This window comes from Dasypus novemcinctus, chromosome 26, assembly GCF_030445035.2.
Source record: "Dasypus novemcinctus isolate mDasNov1 chromosome 26, mDasNov1.1.hap2, whole genome shotgun sequence".
Taxonomy (NCBI): Eukaryota; Metazoa; Chordata; class Mammalia; order Cingulata; family Dasypodidae; genus Dasypus; species Dasypus novemcinctus.
This window is the reverse complement of record NC_080698.1, coordinates 53,578,058-53,606,040: the sequence shown is the minus strand read 5'-3', so window position 1 is coordinate 53,606,040 and position 27,983 is coordinate 53,578,058. Positions and strand designations below refer to the sequence as shown.

General features: G+C 56.9%; 1 protein-coding gene across 5 annotated transcripts in view; it reads left to right on the top strand.

The window, feature by feature from the left end:
* The window catches only part of FBLN2 (fibulin 2), an 82,981-nt gene that overhangs the window by 27,997 nt on the left and 27,001 nt on the right, over positions 1–27,983 (top strand). For all 5 annotated transcript variants that reach the window (XR_011647570.1, XM_058288938.2, XM_071212242.1 and 2 more), the window contains exons 3-4: positions 25,493–25,604; positions 26,917–27,046. Coding sequence is in view for 4 of the 5 variants with exons in the window: in XM_058288938.2 (XP_058144921.1) it covers positions 25,493–25,604; positions 26,917–27,046 (242 nt within the window). In the remaining variant the exon portion in view is untranslated. The remainder of the gene's footprint in view (positions 1–25,492; positions 25,605–26,916; positions 27,047–27,983) is intronic.

Here is a 27,983-nt window from a genome sequence, read left to right as displayed (position 1 = left end):
AGGCTCCTTCCTGCCCCAGGGCCTTTGCGCTTGCCACCCACCCTTCCTGAAATGTTCTTTTATGTGTCCCGGGCTTGCCCCCTCCTGTCATCCAGCCTCTGCCTGAGGCCACCTCCCCAGAGAGGCTTTCCCAACACCCAGCTAAAGAGCATCCCACCCTTCTGATCCGCTCTGCTTTATTGTCTCTCCCGATGTCTGACATTATCGTACACAGTTGCTTGTTCACCTGTTTATCGCCCATCTCGCCCTGTGACGTGTTAGCACCACGAAGGTGTCCAGCAGGCCCTGGCGTCGCCGGTGCTCCGTCAGTGTTGGACGGCTGCTCCCGTGGTGTGCTGGGCATCGGCTGCACAAAGCTTTGTGTGCACACGGCTGGAGGGAGACTGGGGGCCTCTCTGGGCGCCTCCTGGCCTCAGCCCCGCTGGCCTGGCCAGCTCTGCTTCTGCAGCTTGGGTGGGGGACAGAACCCACCCTCGCTGAGCACCCTTGGGTTGCCAGCTCCTGTTTCTATGACTCGATTCTCCCAGCCAGGCGGGGAGGTGGGCTCGCCGCCCGCTTCCCCAGCCGAGGCGGTGGAGGTCCTAGAGGCGTGCTTGGCAGCTCCAGCGCCCACAGCTGGAGGTGGCAGGCTGGGACCCAGGCCAGCGGGCTTCCGGGGGGCATGGTGCTCCTGCCACCGGCCCCGAGCCTGTGGGAGCACGCACGGGGCAGGGCGAGTGGCGTGATGGAGCGCACGTGGGTCCCTGGGGGCGGTTTACGGCCTGGCCGGGAGCAGGGAGCAGTGCATTTGGGCTGCAGATTCCAGGGTTTCCAAAGAGCTGCAGCTCCCACCCTTCCCCACCCCCTCCTCTTGCTGCCAGAGGCTTCTCTGGCAGTTCTGGGCCTTGGGAATCCCCGACCATGGCTTTGTTCTCCCAAGCCCCAGTTTTCTGTCTGCCCAGAGCTCTCTCCAGTGGATTTTTGGGGCGTGATCCTGGGCAAGGGCTGCTGGAGGGTAGAGGGCACATCCCACCTGAGGGCCGCGCTGGCAGAGCGCCCGCTCGTGCAGAGGCCCACAGAGGGGCATTTAGCCGGGCAGGGACCAGGAGCCGCAGCCTTCGAGCGTGTGGCGATTGGCAGATGTGGGGAGGAGGGGGCGTGAGTGCCCCTGAGGGTGAGACCCCAGGCCGCACCCACAAAGGCTGGCAGGCCTCCCACTGTCCCCCATCTGTCCTGCCGTCCTTCTGCCCACCCGGCTGTCCACCCACTCACCCACCCACCCGCGGGCCCCAGATCCACCACCTGTGCAGGTCAGGCGCCCGGTTTAATGGCGGTTGCCTCGATTTCTTCACCAACCTGCGAAACGGCCGAGAGGAAGAGCCCCTGCCGACCAGGGCTGCGCTGAGGACTCAGCGCGCTGATTCGTGTCCAGCATTCCGCACTCAGCTTGGTATTTGCTGAGTAATCAAAAACGTGCATGAGGATGGTTATTCATCCATTCTTCAGCCCGCCCACCTATTTCTTCACCGAGTCTTTACTGAGCGCCCACTCTGTGCGGGGAGCTGTGCTGGGCAGGCAGGCGCAGCCGCACCCCTTTTGGGGCCTAAGGGCGGGAGGCAGGCAGTGGTGATGGGAATCCCATTGGGGGAGGGTCCCCCATCGAGCATCCTGGCGGGGGAGCCCTCTGTCATGGGGGCAGGGCTGGGGGTGCCCCGGGGAAGGAGGGGCTCTTGGCAAGGTGGCCGCTCTGGCCTGCTCAGCTGGTGAGGCCCGTGGAGAGGCAGGTGAGGGGGCTGGAAACGGGCCCCCCCAGCTGTGTTACCATGGCAGCCCTGGGGCCTGGGGCGGGAGGCCTCCAGCCATCGCCCCAGGCCCGGCTTGGGTGGGAGGTCCCGTCTGAGCCGGAGCAGTGCCAGGGCCCCAGGGCTCCTCGGCTGTCCCGCCTCTGAGCATGTCCAGATGTGGCCTAATGGAAGCCACATGCCCGGCCCTGGAGCCAAGAGAAGGGGCCTGCCGTGTCTGCCACCCAGGGGGCTCTGCCAGCGCCGTGTCTCCCACTGCCTGGCCAGATGGAGGGGGCCGTGGGCCGCCCCTCCCCACCCCTGCTGCGCCCGGGATGCCGGTCGAGGGTGGCCCTCAGGAGGTGGGGGCGCCGGAGCAGCGGGGGGCAGCCCCCGTCCTGACAAGGCTCCCCAGGAACCGGTGGCCGGAAGGTGGTCCCGTCCTCAGGCCCTTACTTGCCCGGGACCTTTGGCCCGGGGCCTCTGAATACTTGGACGTTGGGGTTGACAGGGAGAAACGCTTCAAAATGCAAACAGCTGCTTTGGTTAATTGCAAACACTGTTGGGTCCTTCTGGCTTGTGCCAGCCGGGTTTAAGCTGGCGTCATTGCTAACCCTTTCAGTCCTGGCAACAGCCTTGCAAGGGAGGTTCTTCGGGTTTACAGGAGGGGAGAATGAGTTGCAGAGCGGGGCGGCCCCTTCCCCGTAGATGCACTTTCAGGGCGTCTCTGCTCGTAATTCATTTCATCATCTGTCCAACAGTCATGTCTGGGGGCCCAGCGTGTGCCTGTACGGCACACGCTGAATGTGTGAGGTTGAGTGAGATACAGCGTCGTTCCTTCTCTGGGGGTGTGGATGGTGAAAGCAGCCAGTGGTCCCACGGTTGTGAAGCGAAGGGCTGTGGGCGACCTGCAGGTGGAGGCAAAAATAGTGCTCTGCAAGGCTGTCTAGCAGGGGAGGCTTCCTGGAGGCAGCAGTGCTTGGCAGGAGACGAGGAAGCGGAGGGAGGAGGGGTGTTCACTTGGTAAGTGGGGCGGTGAGAAGAGAGTGCACCAGGCAGAGGATACACATGCAAAGGCCCTGTGGTCAGGGGGGCTTTGGTGAACTATTGGAAGGAGACCATGGGCCTGGGGTGAGAAGGAGCTGGGGGCAGGGCCAGGGGACTGTGTCCATTCTTGCGATGGATGTTTGGGCCGTGGTTCCAAGGGCAGTGGGGAAGCACGGGGCTGGCACGATCTGCTTCGCGTTTTGCAGAGCTGCCTGCGGGTGCAGGTAGCTCCAGGACCCAGGGCAGGGCTCTCTCCTGTCCCTGCAGGCCCTGGCGTCTCCACGGCCCCCCTGTCCAGGCTCAGCTGTTTCAGGAGATCCTTGTCTCCCTTCTGGGCGTGGCCGATGGGGCTTTTAAACGTGCAGGGCCCGCGGAGCCCGTGGGGCCGGTGCAGGAGGCGGACACGCAAGCCTGTGTCCTGTGTGACAGGAGCGCGTCCTGGGGGCACTCAGAGCCCCTGGAGCCCGCTGGGGGCGGGGGTCTTCTGTGTGGGGGGTGTGGCCCCTGGATGGCAGCAGGGCCCCGAGAGGAGGCCTTGCGGGTGGGCTCAGCGGCCCTTCCTCGCTCCTGCCCACGAAGCGGTTCTGGCCGGGCCTCCTTGGGGGCATCTCAGAACACGACGTCTCTGCTTCCACCAGGGCTGCCTGCAGCCTGCAGGGAGCGGCCATGGCTGGGCAGGCAGCAGGCCTGGGCTCCCCGCGGCCCCCGCGCGCCCCCGCTGGGCTCCCCACTGCCCCCCGCGCGCCCCTGGCCTGGAGTGAGGCTGCCTGCTCCGTGCACCAGCTGCAGCGTGTCGAGCCCCCTGCATAGCGGCTCCGATGGTCGTGGGTCGGGGCAGGCCTGGGGTATGTGCAGGGCCCTCACTGCACGATGGGCCAGTGGCATCACCCCAGTGCCTCAGTTTCTCCTCAGTGCCACGAGCACCCAGGGCTGCTGGGAGGACTCGGGGTGGTGACCCCAGCCCGGCGCCAGGAGCAGGGCCGAGTGCAGGCGGGGGCCCGGTCGGCCTGGCCTCCCCCGCAGCCCTGCCGCCTCGCGTCAGCCTGCGCCTTGGCTTCCCGCAGGCGTGTTAATTGGTAACGAGGGCTAGAATTTGTCGCAGACATTTGTGGATCAGAAGACTTCACAAGAAGTCCAGCTTTCTGGGTCTGGTTGAAATATTGGAAGATGCGCCGCCCTTGGCTCCCGTTCCGTGGCCGGCCGGCGGGCAGCTGGGCAGGGGCTGCCCTTGCGGTTTGCTGCAGGCCAGCTCTCCCGACCCGCTCTTACGCCACCCAGCATGGCTGCGCAGCCGGATCTGCTTGAAGGGGCACCTGCCAGCACGGCCTCCCCCCGTGTGACCCTGAGAGAGCGAGAGAGGCTGGCGGGTACCCCTGTCTCGTGCCTGGAAAAGCTGATGCCCTGGTGGGGTGCTTTTCTGGGGCTCATGGGAGAGCTGGGCAGGAGGCCAGCCCCCCCGGGGCTCCCCTGGGTGCATGCATGGGTCTTGCTGGCTGTCGCCGGGCCCTTTCTGGAGACAGTGGCATTCGGAGAGGGGCGCGTTTTGACAGCCGCGCCCGCCACGAGGCTGGGGCCAGGGCTAGGACTGTGGTGGTTTCTCAACTTTTAAACTGATTCTGTATTTCCTGCCCGCAGCGTTATTGAGATATTTGCATATCATAAAATTCTCCCATTTAAAGTATGCAGTTGAGTGGTTTTTAGAATGTTTGCAGAGTTGTGCAAGCCTCGCCCAAACCTACTTGGAGAACATTGTCACCACCCCACCGAGAAACCCCGTGTCCGTTGCCCTTGCCCAGCCCCTGCGGCCGTTCACCTGCTTGGCGTCTCTGCCTGTTCCGGACACTGCAAACGATGCAGTCAGACAGTATGTGACCTTCACGATGGGCATCTTGCATTTAGCGTGCTGTGTTCAGTGCCCATCCGTGTGGTCGCGCGTGCCGGAACTTGGTTCCTTCTTCTTGCTGCTTGGAGTTCCCTTAGGTGGATGTGCTGCACTTTGTTCGTCCACGCATCCGCTGATGGACATCTGGCCGCTCCCCCTTTTTGGCTCTTGCGAATCGTGTGCTGTGAACATTCGTGTACAAGGTTTGTGTGGACGTGTGTTTTTCATTTCTCTTGGGTAGATGCGAGGAGTGGAATTGCTGGATCCTGCGGTAACTCTGTGTTTAACCGTCTGAGGAACCGCCAGACCGTTTTCCAAAGCCGCTGCACCATTTTACAGTCCCGCCAGCAGAGTGGGAGGGTCCCAGTTTCTCCCCATCCTGGCCAGTAACTTGTCATTATCTGCCCTTTTTAGTAGACCCGTCCTCGTGAGTGTGAAGTGGCATCTCACTGTGGTTTTGGTTTGCGTTTTCCAAATGACTAATGATGCTGGGCATTTTTTCATGAGCTTACTTTAGAAAATCCCAGCTAGTGTAAGAGTGCGCAGCATCCACTCCATTGGCCATCAGCGCGACGACATCACCGCATTGCTATGTATCCCCATGAAATCGCCACCCTACGCTCTTGCTCATGGGACAAGGGGCACGAAAAAGGCATTTGTTTCAGTGTTCTTAGGAAACTAATTTGGGGCCCAGGACCACACTTGAGCACAGCTGGTCAGTAGAAATGCAGGCAGGTCGGTGAGTACGCATACTTCCCCCCATAAATAGTAGCGAGCCGTTTTGTCCTGTGCTTTTTCTGAGTGGCAGTGTCCCTTGCCGTCTTTCTTCCCTTGTCCCGCTGGACGGCTGCGCAGTGCTCCAGTGCGTGCACATCCCGTCTTTCCTTCCGCCCCCTGTGGATGGACCTTCCGCTTGTTTCCATCTTTTCACTGAACAGGGATTGCTGCGTGAGCGGCGTTGAGCCCGCCTCTTCAGGCCGTGCCCGGAGTGGCATCGCTGGGGAACTGTTCACATGCATTTCTTTAGTTCGTCCTTTGTAAACTGTTCATTGGAGTTTTACTCATAGAAACCATACCTACTGGAAGTGTACAACCCGAGAAATATTCACGGACGCACTCACCTGTATCACGGCACCCCAGATCTAGCAGTGGAGCTGGCGGTGCCCCCAGAATGCCTCTGTGTCCCCCTGCGATCACTGCTCCCCCTTCCCTGGGAGCCGCCGCCCTGACTTCCGGCAGGAGAGACGAGCTTTCCCTGTTCTTAAACGGTTGTAAGTGGAGCCACCCGGTGTCTTTTTCTTTTGCTCGGCCTGTGTCTGAGAGCCGCCCTGCCCGAGCCGGGCTCTCAGGCGCTGCTCCTTTGCACTGCCAGGGCGTGTGCGTGTTGGTCCGGGGTCTCCGTGAAGTGCTTGGCCGCGCGCCTTCTCTGCTGGTGACCACGCACGCACGTTTCTGTTGCGTGGGGGCGCTGGCGCACAAGAACTGGCCCGCCTCGGAATAGCGCGGGTTCAGCTCCAGGCCACCGCGATAAAGCGAGTACCACGGACCTTTCGGTTTCCCAGGGGATATGAAAGTTCAGTTTACACTTACTGTAGCCTAGAGTGCAGTAGCGTTATGTCTAAAACAATGTGCATACCTTGATTAAAGTGGGACCCAGAGACATGAAGCGAGCAAGTACTCCTGGAAAAACGGCATGAATAGACTTACTTGCCGCAGAAGTGCCACAAACTGTCAATTTGTAAAAAGCACTGTATCTGCAAAGCACAATAAAACGAGGCATACTTCCCACCTGCTTGTCCCTCTCTGGGGTCTCCATGCTGGGAGAGTGGGCTTGGGACCAAGTCATGCTGGGGATGAGCCCGGCAAGGCCCTTGCTGTGTCCCGGGTGTGAATTCTGCCTGAGCCAGCCCTGGCTGTGTGACCTCAGGCCAGGGGCTTGCCCTCTCTGAGCCTTAGCTGCTGCATCTGTAGGAAGGGGAGTGCAATCTCTGCCACGAGGGTTCCGAGAAGAGTGGGTGGGTGGGATAGCGTAAGCCAGTGCACAGCAGCCGCCCCTGTACCTCGAGTTGCCTTCCCTCCCCGCCAGAGGATTTGTGTTGTTGTTTGAGGGAACAGATGTGCGTCTTTTCTGGTGGCTGCAAGCTGTCCCCTCTGGCAAAAGAGCCCAAGGGGTCAGGCACTGGGAGGTTGGGTGGGAGGCATGGAGCTGCTTGCTTCCTGCCCTCCCCCATGACCGCCATCCCCTCTGTCCCCAGATGTGGGGGGACACTCCTCGCCACCTGTTTGCTGCCTGCCCCAGTGCTGCCTGTGCCAGCCCCTGCCCGCTGAGCCCCGGCCTGCTCCGTGGAGCAGCCCGGCCGTGAGGCGGGGGGACGGTGCTGGGCACGGGCTGCCCACGGCCTCCTGCAGCCCACAGTGCCACCGGCCTCGTGGGGCCTTGGTCACGTGCCCCCTGCTTTGCTCGCGCTGGTTTCGTCAGTCCTCATGGCACCCAGTGGGAGCGGTGCGGTCACTTCCCATTTTATAGACCAAGTGCCCGAGGCACACGGAGGGGGCTGCGCCCGAGGGAGGAGGAGCTCACCCCCCACCAGCTTGGCCTTTCGCCTCCAGCCGAGGGCCTCCCACTGGCCTCCCCGTCGCCCTGGGCTTGCTCGACCAGAGAGGGCGTTTCCTGTTGGCCCAGTGCACGCCAGGCCAAGCAGGGCCGAGGGCAGGGCTGGCAGGCCCCCTCCGTGGCCCTGGAATTCCCTGGGACCTGCCCCGTGGGGTGAGGGCCTGGCAGGGTGAACTCTGGGTGCAGGGAGCTGCCTGGGCTTAGGGCACCCACAGCCTGAGAGGGAGGAGCCTGCCTGCTTCCAGCCCTCACCCTCCTGTCCGCCCCTTTTGCTCTTCCAGGACACCCGGGGGGGCCGTGTCCTTGGGACTGGAGGGTGGTGGGGTCTGGGGAGTCAGGACAATCAGAAAGCTGAAGACCCTCCCCACCCCGGGAGCGGGGGTCCCCACGGTGGCCCAGAGGCTGCGAAGCGCCGGCCTTCGGGGCGCGCGTGCCGTGGGCATCCCGTCGGCTCCACACACCCATCTGCAGCGGGTGAAGCAGCTCGTGGGAGGGGGAGAGGGGCTGGCAGGTGGGGCTGTGGGTGCCGGAGCCCTCTACCCTGGACCCAGGGCAGTGGGTACCCAGCTCCCATCGCCGCTGTGGGGTCGTGGAGGCCTGGTGTGACCCTAACTTTGGATATTTCAAAAGAGGCCCCAGATCTGGAATTCGACGTGCAAACGCCACCTGTAAATGCTGGTAACTAATCAGAGATCTTACAGCTCTAACGAAGCGTGCGGTGGGTCCCAGCTTGATGTCCCCGTTTCGATTCGTGGAGAACTGAATTCACACCCTAAATTATAGGCCTACCTATGATTATCTCGTAGGGTGGCAGCGGGGCCCCGAGCCTGCGAAGGAGCCGCTAAAGCAGGAGCCCTGGGGCCCAGCCCAGCACTCTGTCCTGCAGGCGGAGGGCGACTGAAGAGCGTTTAACGAAGGGGCTACTGCAGGGCCAGGGCAGGCCCCCATTACCACCCCCTTCAGGCTTAGGGTGTAACGGTCCCCACTGCTGCCAGCACCTCCTAAGCCCTGCCCTGCAGGGAGGCTACGGGAGGGGGTCGTGGCCTCAGGTAGAGGCCTCCTCAGCCTGGAGCAGGCAGCGCTGCTGGAGGGTGGGCGGGACGGAGGGGACCCGGGGACGGCTTGGTGGCGCAGGTGCAGGTGGCGCGGGACCGGGGGTTCTCCGAGCCGCCCTCTCCCGGGCCCCCTGAGGTGGGGGTCTCAGGTCTGGGGTGAGGTGCGCCGGGAGCCTTCCTTCCAGCTCCCCGCCGCCTCGCAGCGGGAGGTTCCAGCCTGGGCTGGGGGCACAGGTGCAGGCTGGAGGTAGAAATCCGAGCAGAGAACGGCGTGCTTCTGTTTCTCCCGCGGGAGGTGGCCTCGCCCTGGAAGCTGGGCAGTGGGTTGGTGGTGGGTGATGGCCGGAGGAGCGGCTTGTGACTCCTCATCGAGCACCGCGCGGCCCCGGAAGCCCCCGTGAAGGAGCAGAGGGGCCGAGGGGCTTGGGCAACGAGAGGCCGAGCGGGGCCGGTCTGGTTCTCCGGCTTCCGGACTCAGTGCTGCTGCCCACAGCGGGCTCCGGCCCCCACTTCCTGTTTGCGTCTAAGAGAAAAAGCGTGTTCGTTTTTTTTTCTTTTATGTGATATTTTTCTTTTTGTATTTTTTAAAGATCAATCACTATTTATTGAGGTCAAGATAAAGTCATGTTTACATTTCTCTTCTCATAAATACCGGCCTGGGCAAACCAAAATTGCCTTGTAGTTAAACGTAATGTCTTATTAAACTGTGTGCCTGTATAATAGACTAGTAATTAAATTAAACTATCTAGAAAGAACAATAAAGTAGGATTGAGTCATTTATAAGATTTATCTATAAACAATAGTTTCAGAACACTTCCCTAAGAACCGGAATTCCAGCAGACTTCCTTGTCTACAAAACTATACTTTCCTAGGTAGTAGCAGTTTCTTAAACTAATAATGAAGAGGAAATTCAAAATTCTTTTTGAGGAGGAACAGAAAAGTCCCAGTGTCTTGGTAAAGTTCTGGAAACCCAAAGGATTGGTTTGTTTGAAGTTTGAATTACCTTTGAAGGCTCTGAAGGTGGCTGGAAAATCCAGCTGGCTGGGACCCTAGAGGCTTCCTTCAACATGAGGAAGGAAAGGAATGGATCTTGAGGTCAGAGTGAACTCCGGGTCAGAGGAACAGGTGAGGGAACATGCCTAGTAGCCCGGGTGGGAGCCTGGTGGAGGGAGACACAGGTCTCCTGTTGAGCAAAGGCCCACCCTTAGTGAGGGACCCCATGCTCTGTTTGGAAAAGACGCTTGTGAAGGTCTGACTCTGAAGTGATCTTCTGGTGACCGATCACTCTTACGATTTGAGCCATGCAGCCACGTGGTCCAAGGGTCTGTGTTGGGGGTTGAATCATGCTCCCCACAAAAGGCGTGTTCAGGGCCCAACCCGGGGTCCTGTGGGTGGGAACCCATTTGTAAATAGGGCCTTTGAAGGTATCGTTCGTTAAGGTGTGCCCAGGCGGAAGCTGGGTGGCCTTCATCCAATATGGCAGAAGTTCTTTTACGCAAAGGAAATGAGATACGGAAAGAGATGCCATGGGAGGAGCCAGGAGCTGGAAGTGAACAGAACCCGGAAGAGAAAGAAGAGGCTGCCGTGTGCGTTGCCAGTGACGGAAAGCCAAGGGACCCCAAAGATTGCCGGCCAGCCAGAAGATTCCAACCCCAGCCTCCGAAACCGTGGCCAGGAGATCCTGTTGTTAGGCCAGCCCGATGCACGGGACCTGTTTTAGCAGCTGGGAAGCTTATGCAGGTTGAATCTCCCTTTGTTCTGCACTTGTTTTTGGAAAATTATTTCCTCCCCAGTGAAGTCGGTCCCATTCAGTCTTCCCCGGTTTTTCCTCCAGATTCCAAAAGGGGGGTATTCTCAAAAAATGATGCCAGGCCTGCAGAACCCTTCCAAATAGAGCTAAGCCTGTGACGAACATCTGTACTTCTGAATTAGGGCAGCATGTTTTTGGACAAGCTCTATTCTTCTCTTTTTTCCTTAAACGCGACTTCTAATCTGTTGCCAATGTCTGAGCAGAAATAACCCATTAAAACACTGGGGCCCGGACCCCCCGCTCCCTGGAGGGCCGTGAAGGGAAGGGGCTTGTCCACAGGTCATTGGAGTGCTTGACCACCAGCGCCCAGAGCTGCCTGGGGACAGCCCAGAGCCGAGCCCTGGGGACCTCGCAGCCCCTCGGTGTCGTCGAAACCCACCGTGGAGCTGCCCCTGGTAACCGTGGTTTTCCCAGTCGCAGCAAGCTAACATCCGGGTTCCTCCCGGAACCCCAAACTGCATCGGGAAACTGGGGCGGAGCCCTCCGTGGGGCTGGCCGAGGGGACGGGGGCTCGGTGAGACTCCTCAGCCCATCACTGGCCAGGGCTCCTTCTTCCTCGTCTTTTTAGATTTGTCATGTGTGTGTGCCTGCGTGCGTAAGCACGTGCGTGGAAACCATTCCAGTCTTGACACTGGAGCTTAGAACCCTAAAAAATAGGCATTTTCTTATATTTCCTCATAGCACAAGCCTGCACCAAATCCAAGTGACAATTCTCTAGCAGCTAATGCTCAGCCATATTTGTAGTTCTCCACTAGTCCCCAAAGTGTATTTTATCACTGGTTTTGCAGAAGTAATAACTCATCAAGGAAGACTGCAAACAATTTGGTATATATTGGGCTGTCATATCTCCTGAGTTTCCTTCTTTCTAGAAGTTTGTATTCAAGTTTAAACTATGCACTCTCAAGTATCTTTTAACCTAGCTCAATGTAACTTTCATGTTGAAGTATAATGTATATGCAGTAAAGCAACTAGTCTTAGTAAAACAGCTCAGTGAGTCTTTACAAATGTGTACACCCTGGTAGCCCCACCCACATCAAGATATAAGACATTTCAAGTACTCCAAAGTGTTTCCTGGTGCACCCTCTTCCCAGCCACAACCAGTGTTTCTCTGTTTTCACCATCAGTTAATTTTGCCTATTCTTGAATTCATTATATAGAAAGGGAACCATACAATATGAATTTGTGTTTGGCTTTTTTTTTAACTCAAGGTAATGCGCTGGAGATGCATCCCCGTTACTGCATGTAGCTTTTAAAAAAAATTGCTCTTTGTTGCTCTGTTTAATGGATCCTGGTTAACTTTATCTCTTCCAGTGTTGCTGGGCATTTGGCTTGATGCTACAAGTGCTGTGAATATCCTCATACGTGTCTTTTGGAAGATGGAGGCATTCGTTTCTGCGGAATTGCCGCATCAAAGGATATAACTAGCTTTAGCCGATATTGCCTAACAGTTTTCCAAAGCATGTTACTCATTTATCTCCCCACCAGCCAGGAGTGAGAGTTTCCAGTTGCTCCACACTTTGCCAACCCTGCGTGTTGTTGTTTGTTTTCCTTTGAGCCGGTTGGTATCTCATGATGGTTTTAATTTGCTTCCTAAGTAGCAGTGAATACATGTTCATATTATTACTGACCGCTTTCTGGTCATTCCCCCCCTTATAAATGGGGTTCCTTTGTCTATAGATTTACAGGAGTTCTTGATGTATTCTACTTAGGAGATCTCTGTTGGACTACCAGTAACTTAGCTCATTCTGAGACTCGCCTTTCCGTTCTCTTGATGATGTTTTCTGATGAATGCATTGCAAATGCCGCCTCCTGATGAGCCCAAGCTCCTAATTTTAATGACAGTCAATTGATTAATCTTTAGATTCATGTTAGCATGTTTTGTGACTTGTTTACAAAATCTTTGTCCACCCCAAGATCAGAAACATATTTTCCTGTTACTATCTAGATGTTTTATTGTTTTACCTTTCACATTTAGATCCTTAGTCCATCTGGAGCTTGTTTCTGTGTGTGGTGTACGTAGGAGTCAAAATTCATTTGTTTTTCGAATGGATGTCAGTAGTTCCAGCCCCACGTATTAAAAAGCCCGTCTTTCCCCTGCTGCATTGTACAGGGTCACCTCTGTCAGGAATCCAGTGACTGCAAAAGCGTGGGTCTATTTCTGTTCTTTGTCTTTGCGTCAGTACCATGCTGACTGGATTTCAGTAACTTTTTTGATATTTGGTAGAAGTTTTCCAGCTTTGTTATTTTTTTCAAGATTGTTTTGGCTATTCTAGGTCCTCTGCATTTCCACATAAATTTAGAATCAGCTTGTCCATTTCTTTTCTAAAAAATCCTGCTAGGATTTTGAATGGTATTGTGTTGACTCTGTAGATCAGTTTTGGGAGAAGTGACTTGGTATAGATATCTTAATGATATTGTTTTCCAATCTGTGAATGTGGTGCAGCCTTCCATTTGTTTAAGGCTTTTTAAATTTCTTTCAGCAGTGTTTTATAATAGTTAGAGGCCTTGTAAATCTTTCATAAGATCCATTCTTAGCTATTTTATGTTTTTGATACTATCGTAAACTGTATTATTTTAACATTTTATTTTTTACTTATTTGTAGCTGCTGTTTAGAAATATTTTTAACTTTTATATGTTTAGCTTGTATCCATCAACTCTAAGTAATTGCATATTTTTTAAATAAACTTTTTATTTTGGAATATTATATTTACACAAGAGTTGCAAAGATGGTACAGAGAGTTTCCTTACCCCTGCCCAAGCTCCCACATGGTTGCCATCGTACGTTACCATGGCACATTTGCCAAATCTAAGGAACCGACACTGGTACCATACTAGTAACAAAACTCCAGATTTTATTTGGACTTCACCAGCTTTTCGCACGAACACCCTCTTTCTCTCCCGGGACCCAGTCCAGCTTATCTCGTTGCACTTAGGTGTCCTGCCTGGTGAGCCTCCTCTTGTTTCCTACAGTTGCTCAGTCTTTCCTTGTTTGGGATGGCCTTGGCGTTTTCTAGGAGACTGGTCAGGTGTTTGGGGCTCCTCCGTGCTTGGCTTGTCTGATCGTTTCCTCCCGAGTACACGGCAGGTGCGGGTTTTGGGGAAGAGCACCACAGAGACCAACACCTTTCTCCTCACACCCGACGGGTCCCTGCGAGCCACACAGGAGATGAACTTGGATCACTGGGTTAACGTGGTGTTTACTGGTTTTCTCCATTGTAAGATTACCATTTTCCCTTTCCTATGTTCTGTTCTTCTGTGTTCTGTTCCTCTCAAGGTGGCAGTGGGGGGATTCGCCTCCACCTCCTGGAGGGAAGGAGTATTTCTGTATTTACTGCTCAGCGGTGCATGGCAGCTCAGCCCCTTGCTGCCAAGCACCTTACAGCAGTCACAGCGGAATCTTGACGTTGGGATCAGCTAACCTTCTGGTCCTATCAGGTGACAGATTCCTCTTTGAAGTGAGGAAGCCCAGGACCGAATGGGGTCTCTACCTGAAGCCCCTCTTCGAGGTATGGGAACATACTAAGGTATGATGAAACAGTGATGTACCAGTACCTGTACAATATTACTAGCAAATAATTTGTGCTCAACACTGCTCATTTCACCCAGAAAAATGATCTCCAACATCCCTTATGTCAATCAACAAAGTCTCCAGTTTTTTTTTTTAAAGAAGGGATCTTTTTTTTTTTTAAAGATTTTATTTAATTCTCTCCCCTCCCCCCCCACCCCGGTTGTCTGTTCTCTGTGTCTATTTGCTGCGTCTTGTTTCTTTGTCTGCTTCTGTTGTTGTCAGCAGTGTGGGAATCTGTGTTTCTTTTTGTTGCGTCATCTTGCTGCGTCAGCTCTCCGTGTGTGCGGCACCATTCCTGGGCCGGCTGCACTTCCTTTCGCGCTGGGCGGCTCTCCTTACGGGGGGGGGCGCGTGTGGGGCTCCCCTTCGCGGGGGACACCCCAGCGTGGCACGGCACTCCTTGCGTGCATGAGCACTGCGCATGGGCCAGCTCCACACGGGTCAAGGAGGCCCGGGGTTTGAACCGCGGACCTCCCACGTGGTAGACGGACGCCCCCACCGCTGGGCCACGTCCGTTTCCCTCTCCAGTTTTAGTGCTAATTTAATTCTGATTTTAATTTTGCAACCGTTTATCTGGCTCACGATTCCATGAGTTGGCCGTTGGGGCTGAGCCCTGCTGACCGGGCCAGGCTTGGCTCACCGTGCCTGTGGTCCGCTGGGGGTGGCCTCACCTGGGATGGCGTGTCGCTGCGCCGCGCGGCCTCCCGTCCTCCAGCGGGCTAACCCGGGCCTGCCTGTGTGGCAGCTTGTCAGGTTCCCCAAAGAGAGCAGGAATCGCACTTCCGGTTTCGCTCTGACCACACCCTGTTGGCCAAAGCAGCTGAGTCAGAGGCCAACCCAGATTCAAGGGATGGAGAAACAGAGCCTCTCGGTGGGAGGCCCAGCCAGGAGTCGAGGCTCCCCTTGTGTTGTCCCAGAGAGGAGGGCAAAATCCAGGTCAGGCGGAGCCTCTTTCTCAGGAGTGGCGAATCCTTGCGATTCGACAAGGCCTTTGGAAGTCTCGCGTAAGTCCTGGTGCTGGGTCTGGTGGGTGGGCGTCTCCCTGAGTCCAGGTGCCACCTGGTTCCGTCATTTCAGAAATCAGACCCTGCCCTGAGGGTCTCCTGGGCTCAGGAGATCCGCAGCTTGGGCAGCGCCTGACTCCTGTCCTGGAGGAGGGAGGGTCCTCTTGCAAAATAAGCCTGCCAGAGCGGTAACTCCTGCTCTCCTGTTCGTTGCACTTACCCAGGTCAGCTGACAGGGAGGTGAGGATGGTCAGCCCCCACACCAGGGCATGAGAGGGTCTACAGGGGCCAGCAGGAGAATCACATCCATCAGCCATGTGGGATCGAAGCCCCTTCTCGATTTAGAGGTGGAGTGGACATCACCATCCCAGGGTCCACAGGATGGAGGAATAAAATATGGATTACAGTGGACTTGCTGGTAGAACTATTATAGAACTATCATGACTCTAGCAATGGAAGAAACTGTATCATTGATGTGGAGACTGTGGCCACAGGAGTTGCTGAGGGCAGGGAGAGGGAAGAAAAGATGTGACGTGGGGGCATTTTCGGGACTTGGAGTTGTCCTCAATGATATTTCAGGGTCAGATGCTGAACATTATATATCCTGCCATAACCCACTGAATGGACTGGGGGAGAGTGTAAACTACAATGTAAACCATTATCCACGTGGCACAGCAGTGCTCCAAAATGTGGTCACCAAATGCAATGAATGTGCCACAATGATGAAGAGGTTGTTGATGTGGAAGGAGTGGGGGTGGGGTGGGGGGTGAGGTATATGGGAACCTCTTATATATATATAAATTTCTTTTTTAAAGATTTATTTTATTTATTTCTCTCCCCTTCCCCCCCGCCCCACCCCAGTTGTCTGTTCTCTGTGTCCATCCGCTGTGTGCTCTTCTGTTTCTGCCTGCATCCCTGTCCGAGGCACAGGGAATCTGTGTCTCTTTTGTTGTTGTTGTTGCATCATCTTGCTGTGCCAGCTCGCCGTGTGTGCTGCGCCATTCTTGGGCAGGCTGCACTTTCTTTCGCGCTGGGCGGCTCTCCTTATGGGGCGCACTCCTTGTGCATGAGGCTCCCCTACGCGGGGGACACCCCTGCGTGGCAGGGCACTCCTTGCGCGCATCAGCACTGCACATGGGCCAGCTCCACACGGGTCAAGGAGGCCCCGGGTTTGAACCACGGACCTCCCATGTGGTAGGCAGACGCTCCATCGTTGAGCTAAGTCTGCTTCCCTCTTATATTTTTTAATGTAACATTTTTTGTGATCTATGTATCTTGAAAAAAAAACCACACACACACACAAAATAAGCCTGCCGTTTGTAGACCCCGTGCCCCATCACGGGCAGGGGACCTTGCTTCCGGCCTCGGTGTTCCTTGTAGTGGTGGCTGTTAGCCTCTTTGGGGGTCTGTGAGGGAAGGAGCCCTCATCCCGGGGAAACAGCTGAAGGGCCAGGCTTCATTCCAGGTTGGCAGGGGAGGCAGAGCGACCCCCAGAGCTGGTGCCCCGACTCCCAGCCTGTGCCAGGCAGAGGGAGGCAGAGCTGCCTGCTGTGCCCTGGAGTTTGGGAAGGGGCCTGTGGGAGGACGAGGTGAGCCTTGCTGCCCTGGAAGTGACCCATGCAGAACGAGGACCAGGAATTTCCCCCTCCCCCTCCCTCTCTCCCTCCCTCTCTCCCTCCCTCTCTCCCTCCTTCTCCTCCGTTCCTTCCCTGAAGCATGCTTCCGTGGTCTGGAGCCACACAGCGGGGGCTACAGCCCCACAGCTGCCCCTCCTTGGAGGGGGTGAGCTTGGGCGACTTCGCCTTCTCCTGACTGCAGAATGGGGGGGCGATAGGAGCGTCCTCCCGGGGCCTTAGGGAAGGTGATGCAGGTGTGGGCTGGGAGAGCCAGGCCGGCAGCAGGAGCTGCAGGGAGCCTTGGTGGGGCCGGGCGGGCCAGGCTCGGGGCCACAGGCAGCTCGGGGGCCACAGGCAGCTCAGGGGCCATGGGGCAGCTCAGGGATCATGGGGCAGCTCAGGGTCCATGGGCGGCTCGGGGGCCATGGGGCAGCTCGGGGGCCATGGGGCAGCTCGGGGTCCACGGGGTCCACGGGCAGCTCAGGGATCACGGGCAGCTCAGGGTCCACGGGCAGCTCAGGGATCGGGGGCAGCTCAGGGATCACGGGCAGCTCAGGGTCCACGGGCAGCTCAGGGTCCACGGGCAGCTCAGGGATCACGGGCAGCTCAGGGTTCACGGGCAGCTCAGGGTCCACGGGCAGCTCAGGGTCCACGGGCAGCTCAGGGTCCACGGGCAGCTCAGGGATCACGGGCAGCTCAGGGTCCACGGGCAGCTCAGGGATCGGGGGCAGCTCAGGGTCCACGGGCAGCTCAGGGTCCACGGGCAGCTCAGGGATCACGGGCAGCTCAGGGTCCACGGGCAGCTCAGGGATCGGGGGCAGCTCAGGGTCCACGGGCAGCTCAGGGTCCACGGGCAGCTCAGGGTCCATGGGCAGCTCAGGGATCACGGGCAGCTCAGGGTCCACGGGCAGCTCAGGGTCCACGGGCAGCTCAGGGATCACGGGCAGCTCAGGGTCCACGGGCAGCTCAGGGATCGGGGGCAGCTCAGGGTCCACGGGCAGCTCAGGGATCGGGGGCAGCTCAGGGATCACGGGCAGCTCAGGGTCCACGGGCAGCTCAGGGTCCACGGGCAGCTCAGGGATCGGGGGCAGCTCAGGGTCCACGGGCAGCTCAGGGTCCATGGGCAGCTCAGGGATCACGGGCAGCTCAGGGTCCACGGGCAGCTCAGGGTTCATGGGCAGCTCAGGGTCCACGGGCAGCTCAGGGATTGGGGGCAGCTCAGGGATTGGGGGCAGCTCAGGGATTGGGGGCAGCTCAGGGATCACGGGCAGCTCGGGGGCCACGGGGCAGCTCAGGGTCCACGGGCAGCTCAGGGATCACGGGCAGCTCGGGGGCCACGGGGCAGCTCAGGGTCCACGGGCAGCTCAGGGATTGGGGGCAGCTCAGGGATTGGGGGCAGCTCAGGGTCCACGGGCAGCTCGGGGGCCACGGGGCAGCTCAGCGTCCACGGGCAGCTCAGGGATTGGGGGCAGCTCAGGGATCACGGGCAGCTCAGGGTCCACGGGCAGCTCAGGGATCAGGGGCAGCTCAGGGTCCACGGGTGGCTCAGGGATCACGGGCAGCTCGGGAGCTGTGGGGCAGCTCAGAGCCCCTCCTGAGGGCCGTGGGGCCAGACTCGGGGCGCCTCAGAGGCTGAGGTCCAGGCTTGGGGCCCAGGACCAGGCTGGGGCTGCGGCGGGAGCCGTCCAAGTGAGGGGCCAGCTCAGGGAGGGAAGGACAGACCATAAACCCCCGCCCACAGGAGCGAGGCAGCGGCGGGTGCTGGGAGGTGCGGTGGAGGTGGAGGCCGGGGGTGAGGGCTGCGGGGTTGCCCCAGCCTGGGGGGCAGGCCCCTCTCACGGGCGAGCTGGGTGGTCTCGGGCGGCGCCTCCAGCCCAGCGCCCCGCCGTGATCCTGGGGCTGAGCCGGGCTGGAAGGCGAGCCGAAGGGACCCTTCTTGTTTATCCTCGTCCCAGTGATGTTAAAGAAGCCAGGAGCTTCTCGGGGGGCTGCGGGAAGCCCGCCCCTCCCCCACCTAGTGCGGGGGCTGGGGGCTCCATTCTCTGGGCTCTTGGCTCAAGGAGTCCACAAACATCCTGTCCAAACAGAGGGTCTGGGAGACATGGCCCCACTCCCCACCCGCCTGCCTGGGGCATTTCCAAAGCCAGAATTCTTCAGGGCTTTGACGTCTGTCCGGGAGAGGGGCCTGCCCAGGAGGGGTCCTGACCTCTGCGCTGGATTATCGGGGCACCCATTGTCCTGGGATCAAAGGAGGTTGGAATCCCCTGCCCCCCTGGAGCTTTTTATTACACGTGTTTCTTGAAAGGACAATACCTGCATGTTATCAAAGACAGATAGAACCTGCCGAAGGGACAAACAGGGAGGCGGCTTCCTCCTCCCGGGGTCGGGCTCTTCCCGAGGCCCCCACCCCCACCATTGCCAGCTTCTTGGGGCTCCTGCCACAGTGCTCCACGTGAGCTCCGGCCCACGGTGCGCTGCGTGCACAGATTGTTCTCTGCACGTTTAAAAATGCCTTCTTCACGGCACCTCTCGGGAGCGGTCTCCCAGGGCGGCAGACCTGCCTGGTGCCCTACGACCCGCACGGGTGGCGGCCTTTCTCCTGCGTTGTTGAGCCGCCGCCCCAGCGGGGCGGGGAGAGCAGGTGGCGTCCGGACCTGTGCGGCCCCCAACGTGCCAGCGGTGGGCGCCCCGACCCGCGTTCCGAGGACGGCACGCCCGGGTCACACGGTTTAAAGAATCTTTCGACCTTAGTATTTTCTAATTGTACTACCTTTTAAGAAATTACCATGGCAGCTCACCTACAACACAGAATCTCCCGGTGTAACTGCTTTCACGTGGGCCATTCAGGGGCATTAATTACATTTAAAATATTGTGCTGCCATCACCACCATCCCATACCAAAACCTTTTCATCACCCCAAATGGAAATCCGTACCCGTTAGGCAGTCACCCCCCATTCCCCACCTCCCTCCGTACTCCTGGCCGCCCGTCGTCTGCTCTCTGGCCCTATGAACTTGCTTATTCTAAGTGTTTCACGTAAGTGGACCCCTGCGATATTTGTCCTTTGGTGTCTGGCTTAGTTTCACTCTACACGATGTCTTCAGGGTTCCTCTCTCATCACATGCATCAGGGATTTCCTTCCTTTGTACGGCCGAGTAATATTCCTGTGTGGGTAATGCATTTTGTTCCTCCGTTCATCTCTTCAGGGGCTGTGTAATGCCGTGAACTCAGACTACCTTTTAAATTTTATTTTTTATTTATTTTTATTTATTATCTTTAAAAAAATAAATAAATAGATCACACGTTACATTAAAAAACATGAGGTTCCCGTATTACACCCCCCACCCTTCCCACTCCTCCCACATCAACAACCTGTTTCATCATTGTGGCACACTCATTGCATTTGGGAATAGACCCTGGAGCACTGCCACACGGCATGGACCATAGATTACATTGTAGTTCACACTCTCCCCCAGTCCATCCAGTGGGTTATGGCAGGATATACAGCGTCCTGCATCTGTCCCTGCAATATCATTCAGGATAATGCCAAGTTCTGAAAATCCCCTATATCGCACCTCTTCCTCCCTCTCCCTGCCCTCAGCAACTCCCATGGCCACTGTCTCCATATCAATGGTACAATTACTTCTATTGCTGAAGTCGCAACAGTTCTATAGTAGAACACCAGCAAGTCTACTCCAAACGTATTTTATTCCTCCATCCTGAGGACCCTGGGGTGGCGATGTCCACTCTGCCTCTATATCGAGAGGGGGCTTAGACCCCACATGGCTGATGGATGCGATTCTCCTGCTCGCAGCTGTAGACCCTCTCTTTCCCTGGTGTGCTGGTTGACCATCCTCACCTCCCCGTTAGCTGACCTGGGTGAGTCCAATGAACTGGAGAGTAGGCTACTGAAAAATATTACTGCTTTCAGTAATACTTTTTGCTGTGAAATATTTGCATCTAGAGAAGTGTATGGAACTTATCTGAGTGTCACAGAAGCATCGACAGCAAACACCCACGAACGTCCCGTCAGTGGAAGCAGAAAGTGTGGCCAGCCCGCCCGGGCCGCAGCCCTCCCTCTGCAGCGAGCAGGGCCTCGACTTCCGTGGTTCTCACCCCTGTCCTCCGTTTCATAGTGTTACACCTAAACAATCCCCTTTACCCATTTTCCTGTTTTGGGGCACTCGGGTTATTTCCGTTTGGGGGCTCAGTGGTCTCCGGCGCACGTGGGCACAGGCTGCTCTCGGGCCCGTGCCTGTGGAATGACATGGCCGGATCGTGGGGTTTGCGCGTCCTCAGCTTTACGAGATGAGGTCGGCCGTTTTCCAGGGAGGACTTAACCTCCCGCTGCTGCCCAGGGCTATCAGAGGAGGACGTCCTCTGAAGCTCCTGCTTCTTGGTGTTGTGCAGCCAGGCTCTGCTGGGCCACGTCACTTTCATCCCGCCTGCTGGAGAGAGAGCCCCCATCTGTTTCGTGCTTGTGAAGGGTCATTTGGACTGTGCTCTGGAAGGGCTAGCGAGCGGCCCCCTGCCGAGTCAGGAGAGGTGGCGGGAGGGGGAGGGGGGAAGGACCAACTTGCACGCGTTTGGGAGGAGACTGGAGGGCGGATGGCTTGGAGGAGGGAGGTGGGGCTGGGAGGAAACCCTGAGGGTGGGTGCAGTGGGTGCAGGGGAGCCCTGGGGGTGGAGGCGGTTTGGGGAAAAGCAGCGGCTGAACAGGCCCTGGCTGTAGGAAGGCCTGGGAGGCGGGCGTGGCGGCTTCTGGCCCGCTAAGCAGAGGCCGAGATGCAGGCGCAGGCCGGGCGGGGTGGCACTCGGAGGCAGGGGGTGGCTGCGCTCCCCAGGGCTGGCGTGGGGTGGCGAGGACCTGGGGCCCCAGGGCTGCACCTTTTAAAGGGTGGTGCTTGGGGAGAAAGGGACTGGAGCTGGGGGAGCCGAGAGGGAGCGCAGAGGGGCCTCCACGGGTGTCTTAAGAATGGGGTGGGCGTGGGACTCCGGACAAGGAGACGGGTGCACGTGCTGTTGTTCTCGCGGGCCTGCCGCCCACATTTTGGGTGGTCCTGGGCACTGCCACGCTCGGCCTCTGCCAGTTCCCCCTCCTGCTCCGCGTCGGCCTGTCTCCCCGTGTTTGGGGTCCCAGCCCCCGAGTTCCTTTGTCGGAAATGGAGGGAAAGGCCCGGAGAGAATGGCGGGAAGCCTGCCAAGCGCAGGCTGGAACCTGGCGTCTGGTCCAGGCAGGGGCAGGAAGAGAGCGCCGTTCAGCCCCTGTGAGAGCAGAACCCCTGCGCAGGCGGTGGCGGTGGGACTCGCAGAAGGGACCTTCGGGATCAGCTGTATCAAGCCGCTCGCTACAGACATGGGGAAACCGAGGCTGGAGAGGGGAATGGAAGGTGGGAATTGAGGCTGTGGATTTCCAATCCCCACCCCCACCTCATCTGTGAAATCGGAATAGTGGCAGGAGATGTAAAGCGCTTGGCCCCAAGCCCCGCTCACTGCTGGTACACAATACATTTCCTCTACTGCCGTAGCCTTGTTAGGGCTCTCGTCTCCTGTTGTCTGGCTAAGACCCAGGGATCCGGTGCCAGCTCCAAATCTCTGTAAGGTAGTAGGGGAGAGAATTCAGTCCAGTGAAAGAAAGTATGTTGTGAGTCTGGGCTGTTCAGAAAAGGGACATGCTGCTGCATGGAGTGAGCTCCCCGTCCCCACAAGTATTCACACCAGGCATGTGCTGGAGTGTAGCAAGAGAGGATGAAGCCTGGGGGCAGCTCCACTCTCAGGGACCACACAGCCTCACGTCCTGCCCTGGCTTCCAGGCAGGTGGAGACGGGGCACCCTCTGTCCCCCAGTCCTGGGCAGGGGTAGCTCTGCAGGTCATGCTCAGATGGCGAGCCCTGGTGCTGCCCCCTGGTGCCAGGGCTCCCCATTGCCTGGTGTCTGGTTGATCCATCCGACACCCACTATCACTGCGTCCCAGGCCCCCTGCCACGGCACGATAGGTAAGACCTAACTCTCTTGGACCTAACATTGTAGAGGAGGAAACAAGCCCCTGAAAAAGTCAGCTCTTAAATAAAGAAGTCCCACATCATGACAAATGCTTTTAAAAGTGAGTGAGGGCAGCAGAGAGGAGCTGGGGCTGCGTGTGCTGACTTTTGCCGTATGTATATGTGTGTGTTTTATGCTTTTATATTGTCAGTTGTATTAAGGTTTTTGTTTTTTGTGTTTGTGGGTTTTATCTCTGAAGAAGGCTCTTCAGGAGGAGGAAACTGCCTTTTATTTATATCTCCTCCACCACCAGGAGAAACCTCTTTTTTATTCCAAGATTATTTTTTCATATTTTCTTCCAATATTACTTTTATAGAGTTGGAAGTTATTTTTGCACATGACGTGAGATAGGAATCTGACTTTATTTTTTCCCAAAAGAATAATCATTTGTCCCAGCATAATATATTGAATACTTTTCTCATTGATTTTGAATGCCACCTTTATTGTATACTAAATTCCCATAGTACATGGTTCATTTCCTGAACTCTTATTTCTGTTACATTGATTTCCTCATCTCTCTGTTTTCATTATGAGAACTTACTAGTATGTTTTGATATGTAGGAGAGAAAGGCCCACCTTACTTGTTTTTCTTTTTCAGACTGTTTCTTGGATATTCTTAAGCATTTCCTTTTCTGGATGAATTTTAGAATCAGCTTATCAAATAACCATGGCAAGTTATGTTGAGGTTTTGACTAGGATTCCATTGAAGTTCAGATTAAATGGAGGAGAACTGACATCTTTAAGGCATAGAATCTTCCCATCCAGACACTGATATATATTTCTAATCGAGTCAACTGTTCTATCCATTAGGCAGTGCACGTTGTTTCTTTGTATAGCTGTGGCATGTTGACTATATATTTATTTCGAGGTTTGTTTCTGTTTTGAATAGGATTTTTTCTTACTACCCTTTTTGTTTAATTGTTATTGGCCACACTTTTTAGTATGTTGATTTTATTTGTGGTCACTGTATTAATTCTATTATTATTATTAGTTACTTTGTTATAGTCCCTTGGATTTTCTAGGAAGATAAAACTATAATATCTGCAAATAATGACTGTTGCCTCTTTTCTGTACTATTTCTATTGCCTCTTTTTTTCTTGTTTTATTGCATTTGCTCATATCGTCAGGATAATGCTAAACAGGAACAGTGCCAGTGGGCATTTTTGTCACATTTCTGGATAGATGTCTGATGTTTTATCATTGAGTGTGAGGCTTGCTACACTGTTGCTGAGAAACCTCATTCCTCTGGTGCCCCACAACAGCCTGCGGTGGTGACTGAACTTCATTGTCCCCTGTTTTACAACGGGGAATCGAAAGTTAGGAAAGCTTAGTGACTTGCCGAGGCTACAAGGCGGATGAGGCTGCACTACTGCACTCGCGCTTGCTCTGCTGCTGGAACTGGCAGCTCCTGACGTCGCTTGGTGCATTTGCTCTCGGTCTTGCCAGGTTCCTTGAAGGTTCTGGCTGGAGGTCCCCATGGGTGTCAGCCCCCGAGCAGCTGTGGCATCCTCCCAAGAGAGAGCACTCCCCAGCACTCAGCTGGAAACGGTGGCCCTGAGTGCGGACCCGGGCCTGGCAGGCTCTGAAGCTTCCCATTACGCCCTGTAGTCCCGGCAGGCTCGAGACGAGCGTTCTTGTTTCTTGGCACCGTGTCAGGGTCTTTGCAAGGCTTTCCCTTGCGTGATTTGTGTGTTTTATCCCCTTCCCTTTCTTTTCCCCATTCCTGTTCTTTTCCCTGTAGACAGCTATTCTTTCATGTTTCATTCGTTTAGTTTAACGTGTTCTTGCGGAATGTGTATTCTTTTGTGTCTAGTATTTTAAACGTTTGTAATGGGTCCCCTTGGACTTCTCCTGTGGTCCCTCTCAGCACGGGGTTCTCCGCGCCCCGCGCTGCTGTGTGGACACGTGTCCAGCTCCCGTGGCCGCGCGTGCGTCGAAGCTGTCATTTCTGACAGATGCAGGGCCTCCGTGGAGGGCGGCCCCCCTTTTTAACTGTCCACTCTCCCACGGATGGTGGCCAGGCCACCCCCTTCCACAAGTAACGCTGATGTGGGCGTCCTGGGGGCCTGGGAGAGGACTTCCCTGGGGTATACACCCGGCAGAACCGCATGTACCCCATTACCTAAGTCGCCCCCCGTCGCTGCCCCAGCCAGGGGACCAGGCTTTCCAGTGCGCCTGGCATTTAGCCCCCCTTTTCATTTATTCCCATGATAAAGGGACATTTTACTGTTGTTTTCATTGTATTTCATTTTCTGTTTTCATTTTTTTCCTGGAAAGATGCTTTTTGGGCCGTGTCTCTCAGTTGTCTACTCGTACACTTGACCTGTTTTACTTGGGACTTGGTCCGTTTTTTGTTGTTAATTTTCAACGTTCATTGACTTTCCTTGCTAGCCAGTCCTGTCGGTCCTGCAAGTCCAGCCGTGTGTCCTCACCTGTCAGCCGTCTTTTATACTTGTCCGTGGCGCTCTTTGTTGTGTGGAAAATTTTAGTTCTGAGGTTGTCCCGTTCATCAGATTTTTTAACTCAGGGTCTGTGCCTTTGAGTTTTAGGGACTCCTCCTCACCTTTGCCGCCCTCCGCGTTGGCAAATGTCCCTCCATGTCCAGTTTTAAACGTCCTTGTTATGGCTGTGGTTTGCGGGATCGTTGGTCTTGAGGTCTTAGGACGGCTTTCCTGGAAGCAGAGCCCAAGTCTGGGAATCTTGTGCACGGGGTGCATGGGGGGAGACCCCTCAGGAGAGCGGGGGCCCAGGAAGGGAGTGGCAGCTGTGCTTGAGCTCCGCCTGGCCCCACCCGGGAACGCTGGAGCGTGGATGGACCCTTTTGAGGTAGGGGGCTGGGCTCTCGGACCCCGTGTTAGCTGTTGGCTCCCCCCCCACACCCCCACGGGAGGACTTACCCTCCTGGGTGATTCTCTGAAGAAGGCTGTGGTCGGGGGCCATTTGCAGCCAGGACGCCCGCCCCGCGGTGGGGCGGGGCAGGGTTACCTGCCCGGTGAAAGGCCCTGGCAGCATCCGCTGTACCGGGCGACCCTGGACGCCGTGGGACCCACACGCCTCCCCCGGGCGGTGACGCTGCCCGTGTCGCCACCCACAGTCTCCACCAGGGACCTGATCGAGACGTGCTGTGCGGCCGGGCAGCAGTGGGCCATCGACAATGACGAGTGCGCGGACATCCCCGAGAGCGGCGCCGAGGGCGACGTCTGCAGGTACGGGGCCCCCGCGGCGCTTCCGGGTCCCCGCTTGCGAGGACCTCAGCCCCCGGGTGATCGGATGGGCCGCCGTGCGCCCTCTGGCCAGGTGTTCCCCAGGCGTGACTGGCCCCGACTGGTCCCAGGAGTGACAAGCCACCAAGAGTAGTAGCTGGGCTAAGGAGCATCATCAGAGCGGCATCCGACTTGGAGCAAGTCTTCAGGACTGTCCCACCTAGGAACAGCAAGGGGCCTCTCCCCGCTCACGGCAGCAGCCGCTGTGCACGGCTCAGCCCGCGCTGTTAGTGTAGACCCGGAGCGCGTCAGGCCCCTGCCCTGCTTACTGCCCCGGCTCCCCACAAGGCTGGCCTCTCACCGTCCACCTCTGCTGCCGGCGCCGATTGTCCCTTCTGACTCTGGTGTTCTCAGCCAAGGAATCATTATACCGTGGCCTCTCTCTGCCCGTTCTCAGAAGAGCTCTTTGTCCACCATTTACCCCTTATTTTTTTTCCGGGACACCGTCTTTTCCAACCTGCTCATTTTTCCCGACAAGGAAGGTGAGGTTCAGAGAAGTGATGTGCTTCACCCAAAGCCACACAGCTAATTGGCGCATGGCTAGGACTAGGCTTCATGTTTCCTAATGTCCAGCTCACTAGAGAAACAATTTTAATTCTAGTCCCTCTCCTCTCCCTTCTGCCATCCCACCAGTTTGAGGCTACTTAGGAATGCAGCATTCAAAACCCTTGGAGTTTTGAGCTTAGCAGCCCTATTGCATGCTTGCATACGTCTTGTGATGGGAAACTCACTACGTGGTGGACAGACAGTCCCATCACTGGACAGCCTTCCTGGGAGACACTCTTCCTCCAATGGGGCCCAAACCTGCCTCCCTCTGTCCCTCTCCCCTGCGTCTGGCCCTCAGTGCCACTGGCTCATGAGCCCCTGCAGCGTTTGGGAGGCAGTGACCAGGGACCTCGGAGGCTTCTCTCCCCCAGGCTGATCTACCCAGGCCTTCCTGGGATGGGGCCGCCACACTTCCTTCTTGGCCTCTGTTGGGGCCAGTTCTGAACGGTGACCCCTTTCGCTCAGCGGCCGGGTACACGCGCTGAGGCCAGCGGGACATGCACCTGAGTGGTGGGCAGGGATTGCCCTGGGCTCTGCTGATGCCCAGCGCTGGCCGTGCCGCCCGGAGCACTCTCTTCCCTGAGCCTCAGTTTCCTCCTCTGTGAAGTGGGGAGCGTGCTCCCTCCTGCAGCGGGCGGCGGGGAGAAGGGGGCGAGGTGCCCGGAGCAGGGTGGGCGCTGGGTGGGGCTGAGGCACCCCTCTGTTGCAGGACAGCCCAGCAGCACTGCTGCGTCTCCTACCTGAAGGAGAAGAGCTGCGTGGCCGGCGTCACGGGCGCCAAGGAGGGCGAGGCCTGCGGGGCCAGGGACAATGACACCTGCAGCGTCTCCCTGTACAAGGCAAGCCGTGGCCCGGGGAGGGGGCGGGGGGGCTTTGGGCTTGAAGGGCTTGAGGGTCGAGGGGTTGGGCTCCCATGTAGGAGGAGTGTGTGGGGGGTTCATCTTTATAGGAAAATCATCAATTACTCTATCGATCAGTTCATTCAAGAGATTCATTGGGCTCCAGCGCACCTGCCAGGTCCTGTAGGACAGGGTGTGTTCGAGATGCAGCGGTGCATACGACGGGTGAAAATCGCTGCCCTCGTGGGGCTTTCCTTCTAGGCAGGGAGAACCAGCAGAGCTCAAGGCGAACGCACTCGTGATGGTGTGTTCCAGTTGGAGGAGAAACTGAGGCGCGGAGGTGGGATAAGCGGCGTCAGGGCTGGGGAGAGGTCGTGGCAGTGGCTGGGGACGGCTTCGCGGAGAAGGGGACATTTGCATAAAACCCTGAAGGAGGAGAGGGCTGAGCCCTGTAAATGGACATCTGTGGAGAGGGCTTTCCTGGCCGAGGGAACAGCAGGTGCAGAGTCCTGCGGTAGAAGCTTGAGGAGCGGTGTGAGCAGAGAGTGGTAGGAGATGATGCCAGGGCCAGGTGTCAGCTTAGCTGCAAGCAATGGAGAACTCCTTAGAACGTTGACTTTTTTCACATGTTGGAGGCTGGTGGAGGCAGGCCCACCAGAGCTGGCGTGGCAGCTGCAACAGTCAGAAGCGATGCAGGCCCCTGCTGTCTTGTTGCTCCGCAAAATTTAGTCAGCTGCCTCATAGTCCAAGAGGGCTGCTCTAGCTCCAGCCAGCGGGCAGGAGGAAGGACATCTCCTTAGCTAGAACTTAGTCCTTGGCCACACCCAGGCTGCCAGGGAGGCTGGGAAATGTCATCAGGATGAAAGGAGAACGGGTATTGGCTGTCTCTTCAGGAGAGGAGGAGGCGTCCTAGAGCAATGGGACAATTTCAGGAGAC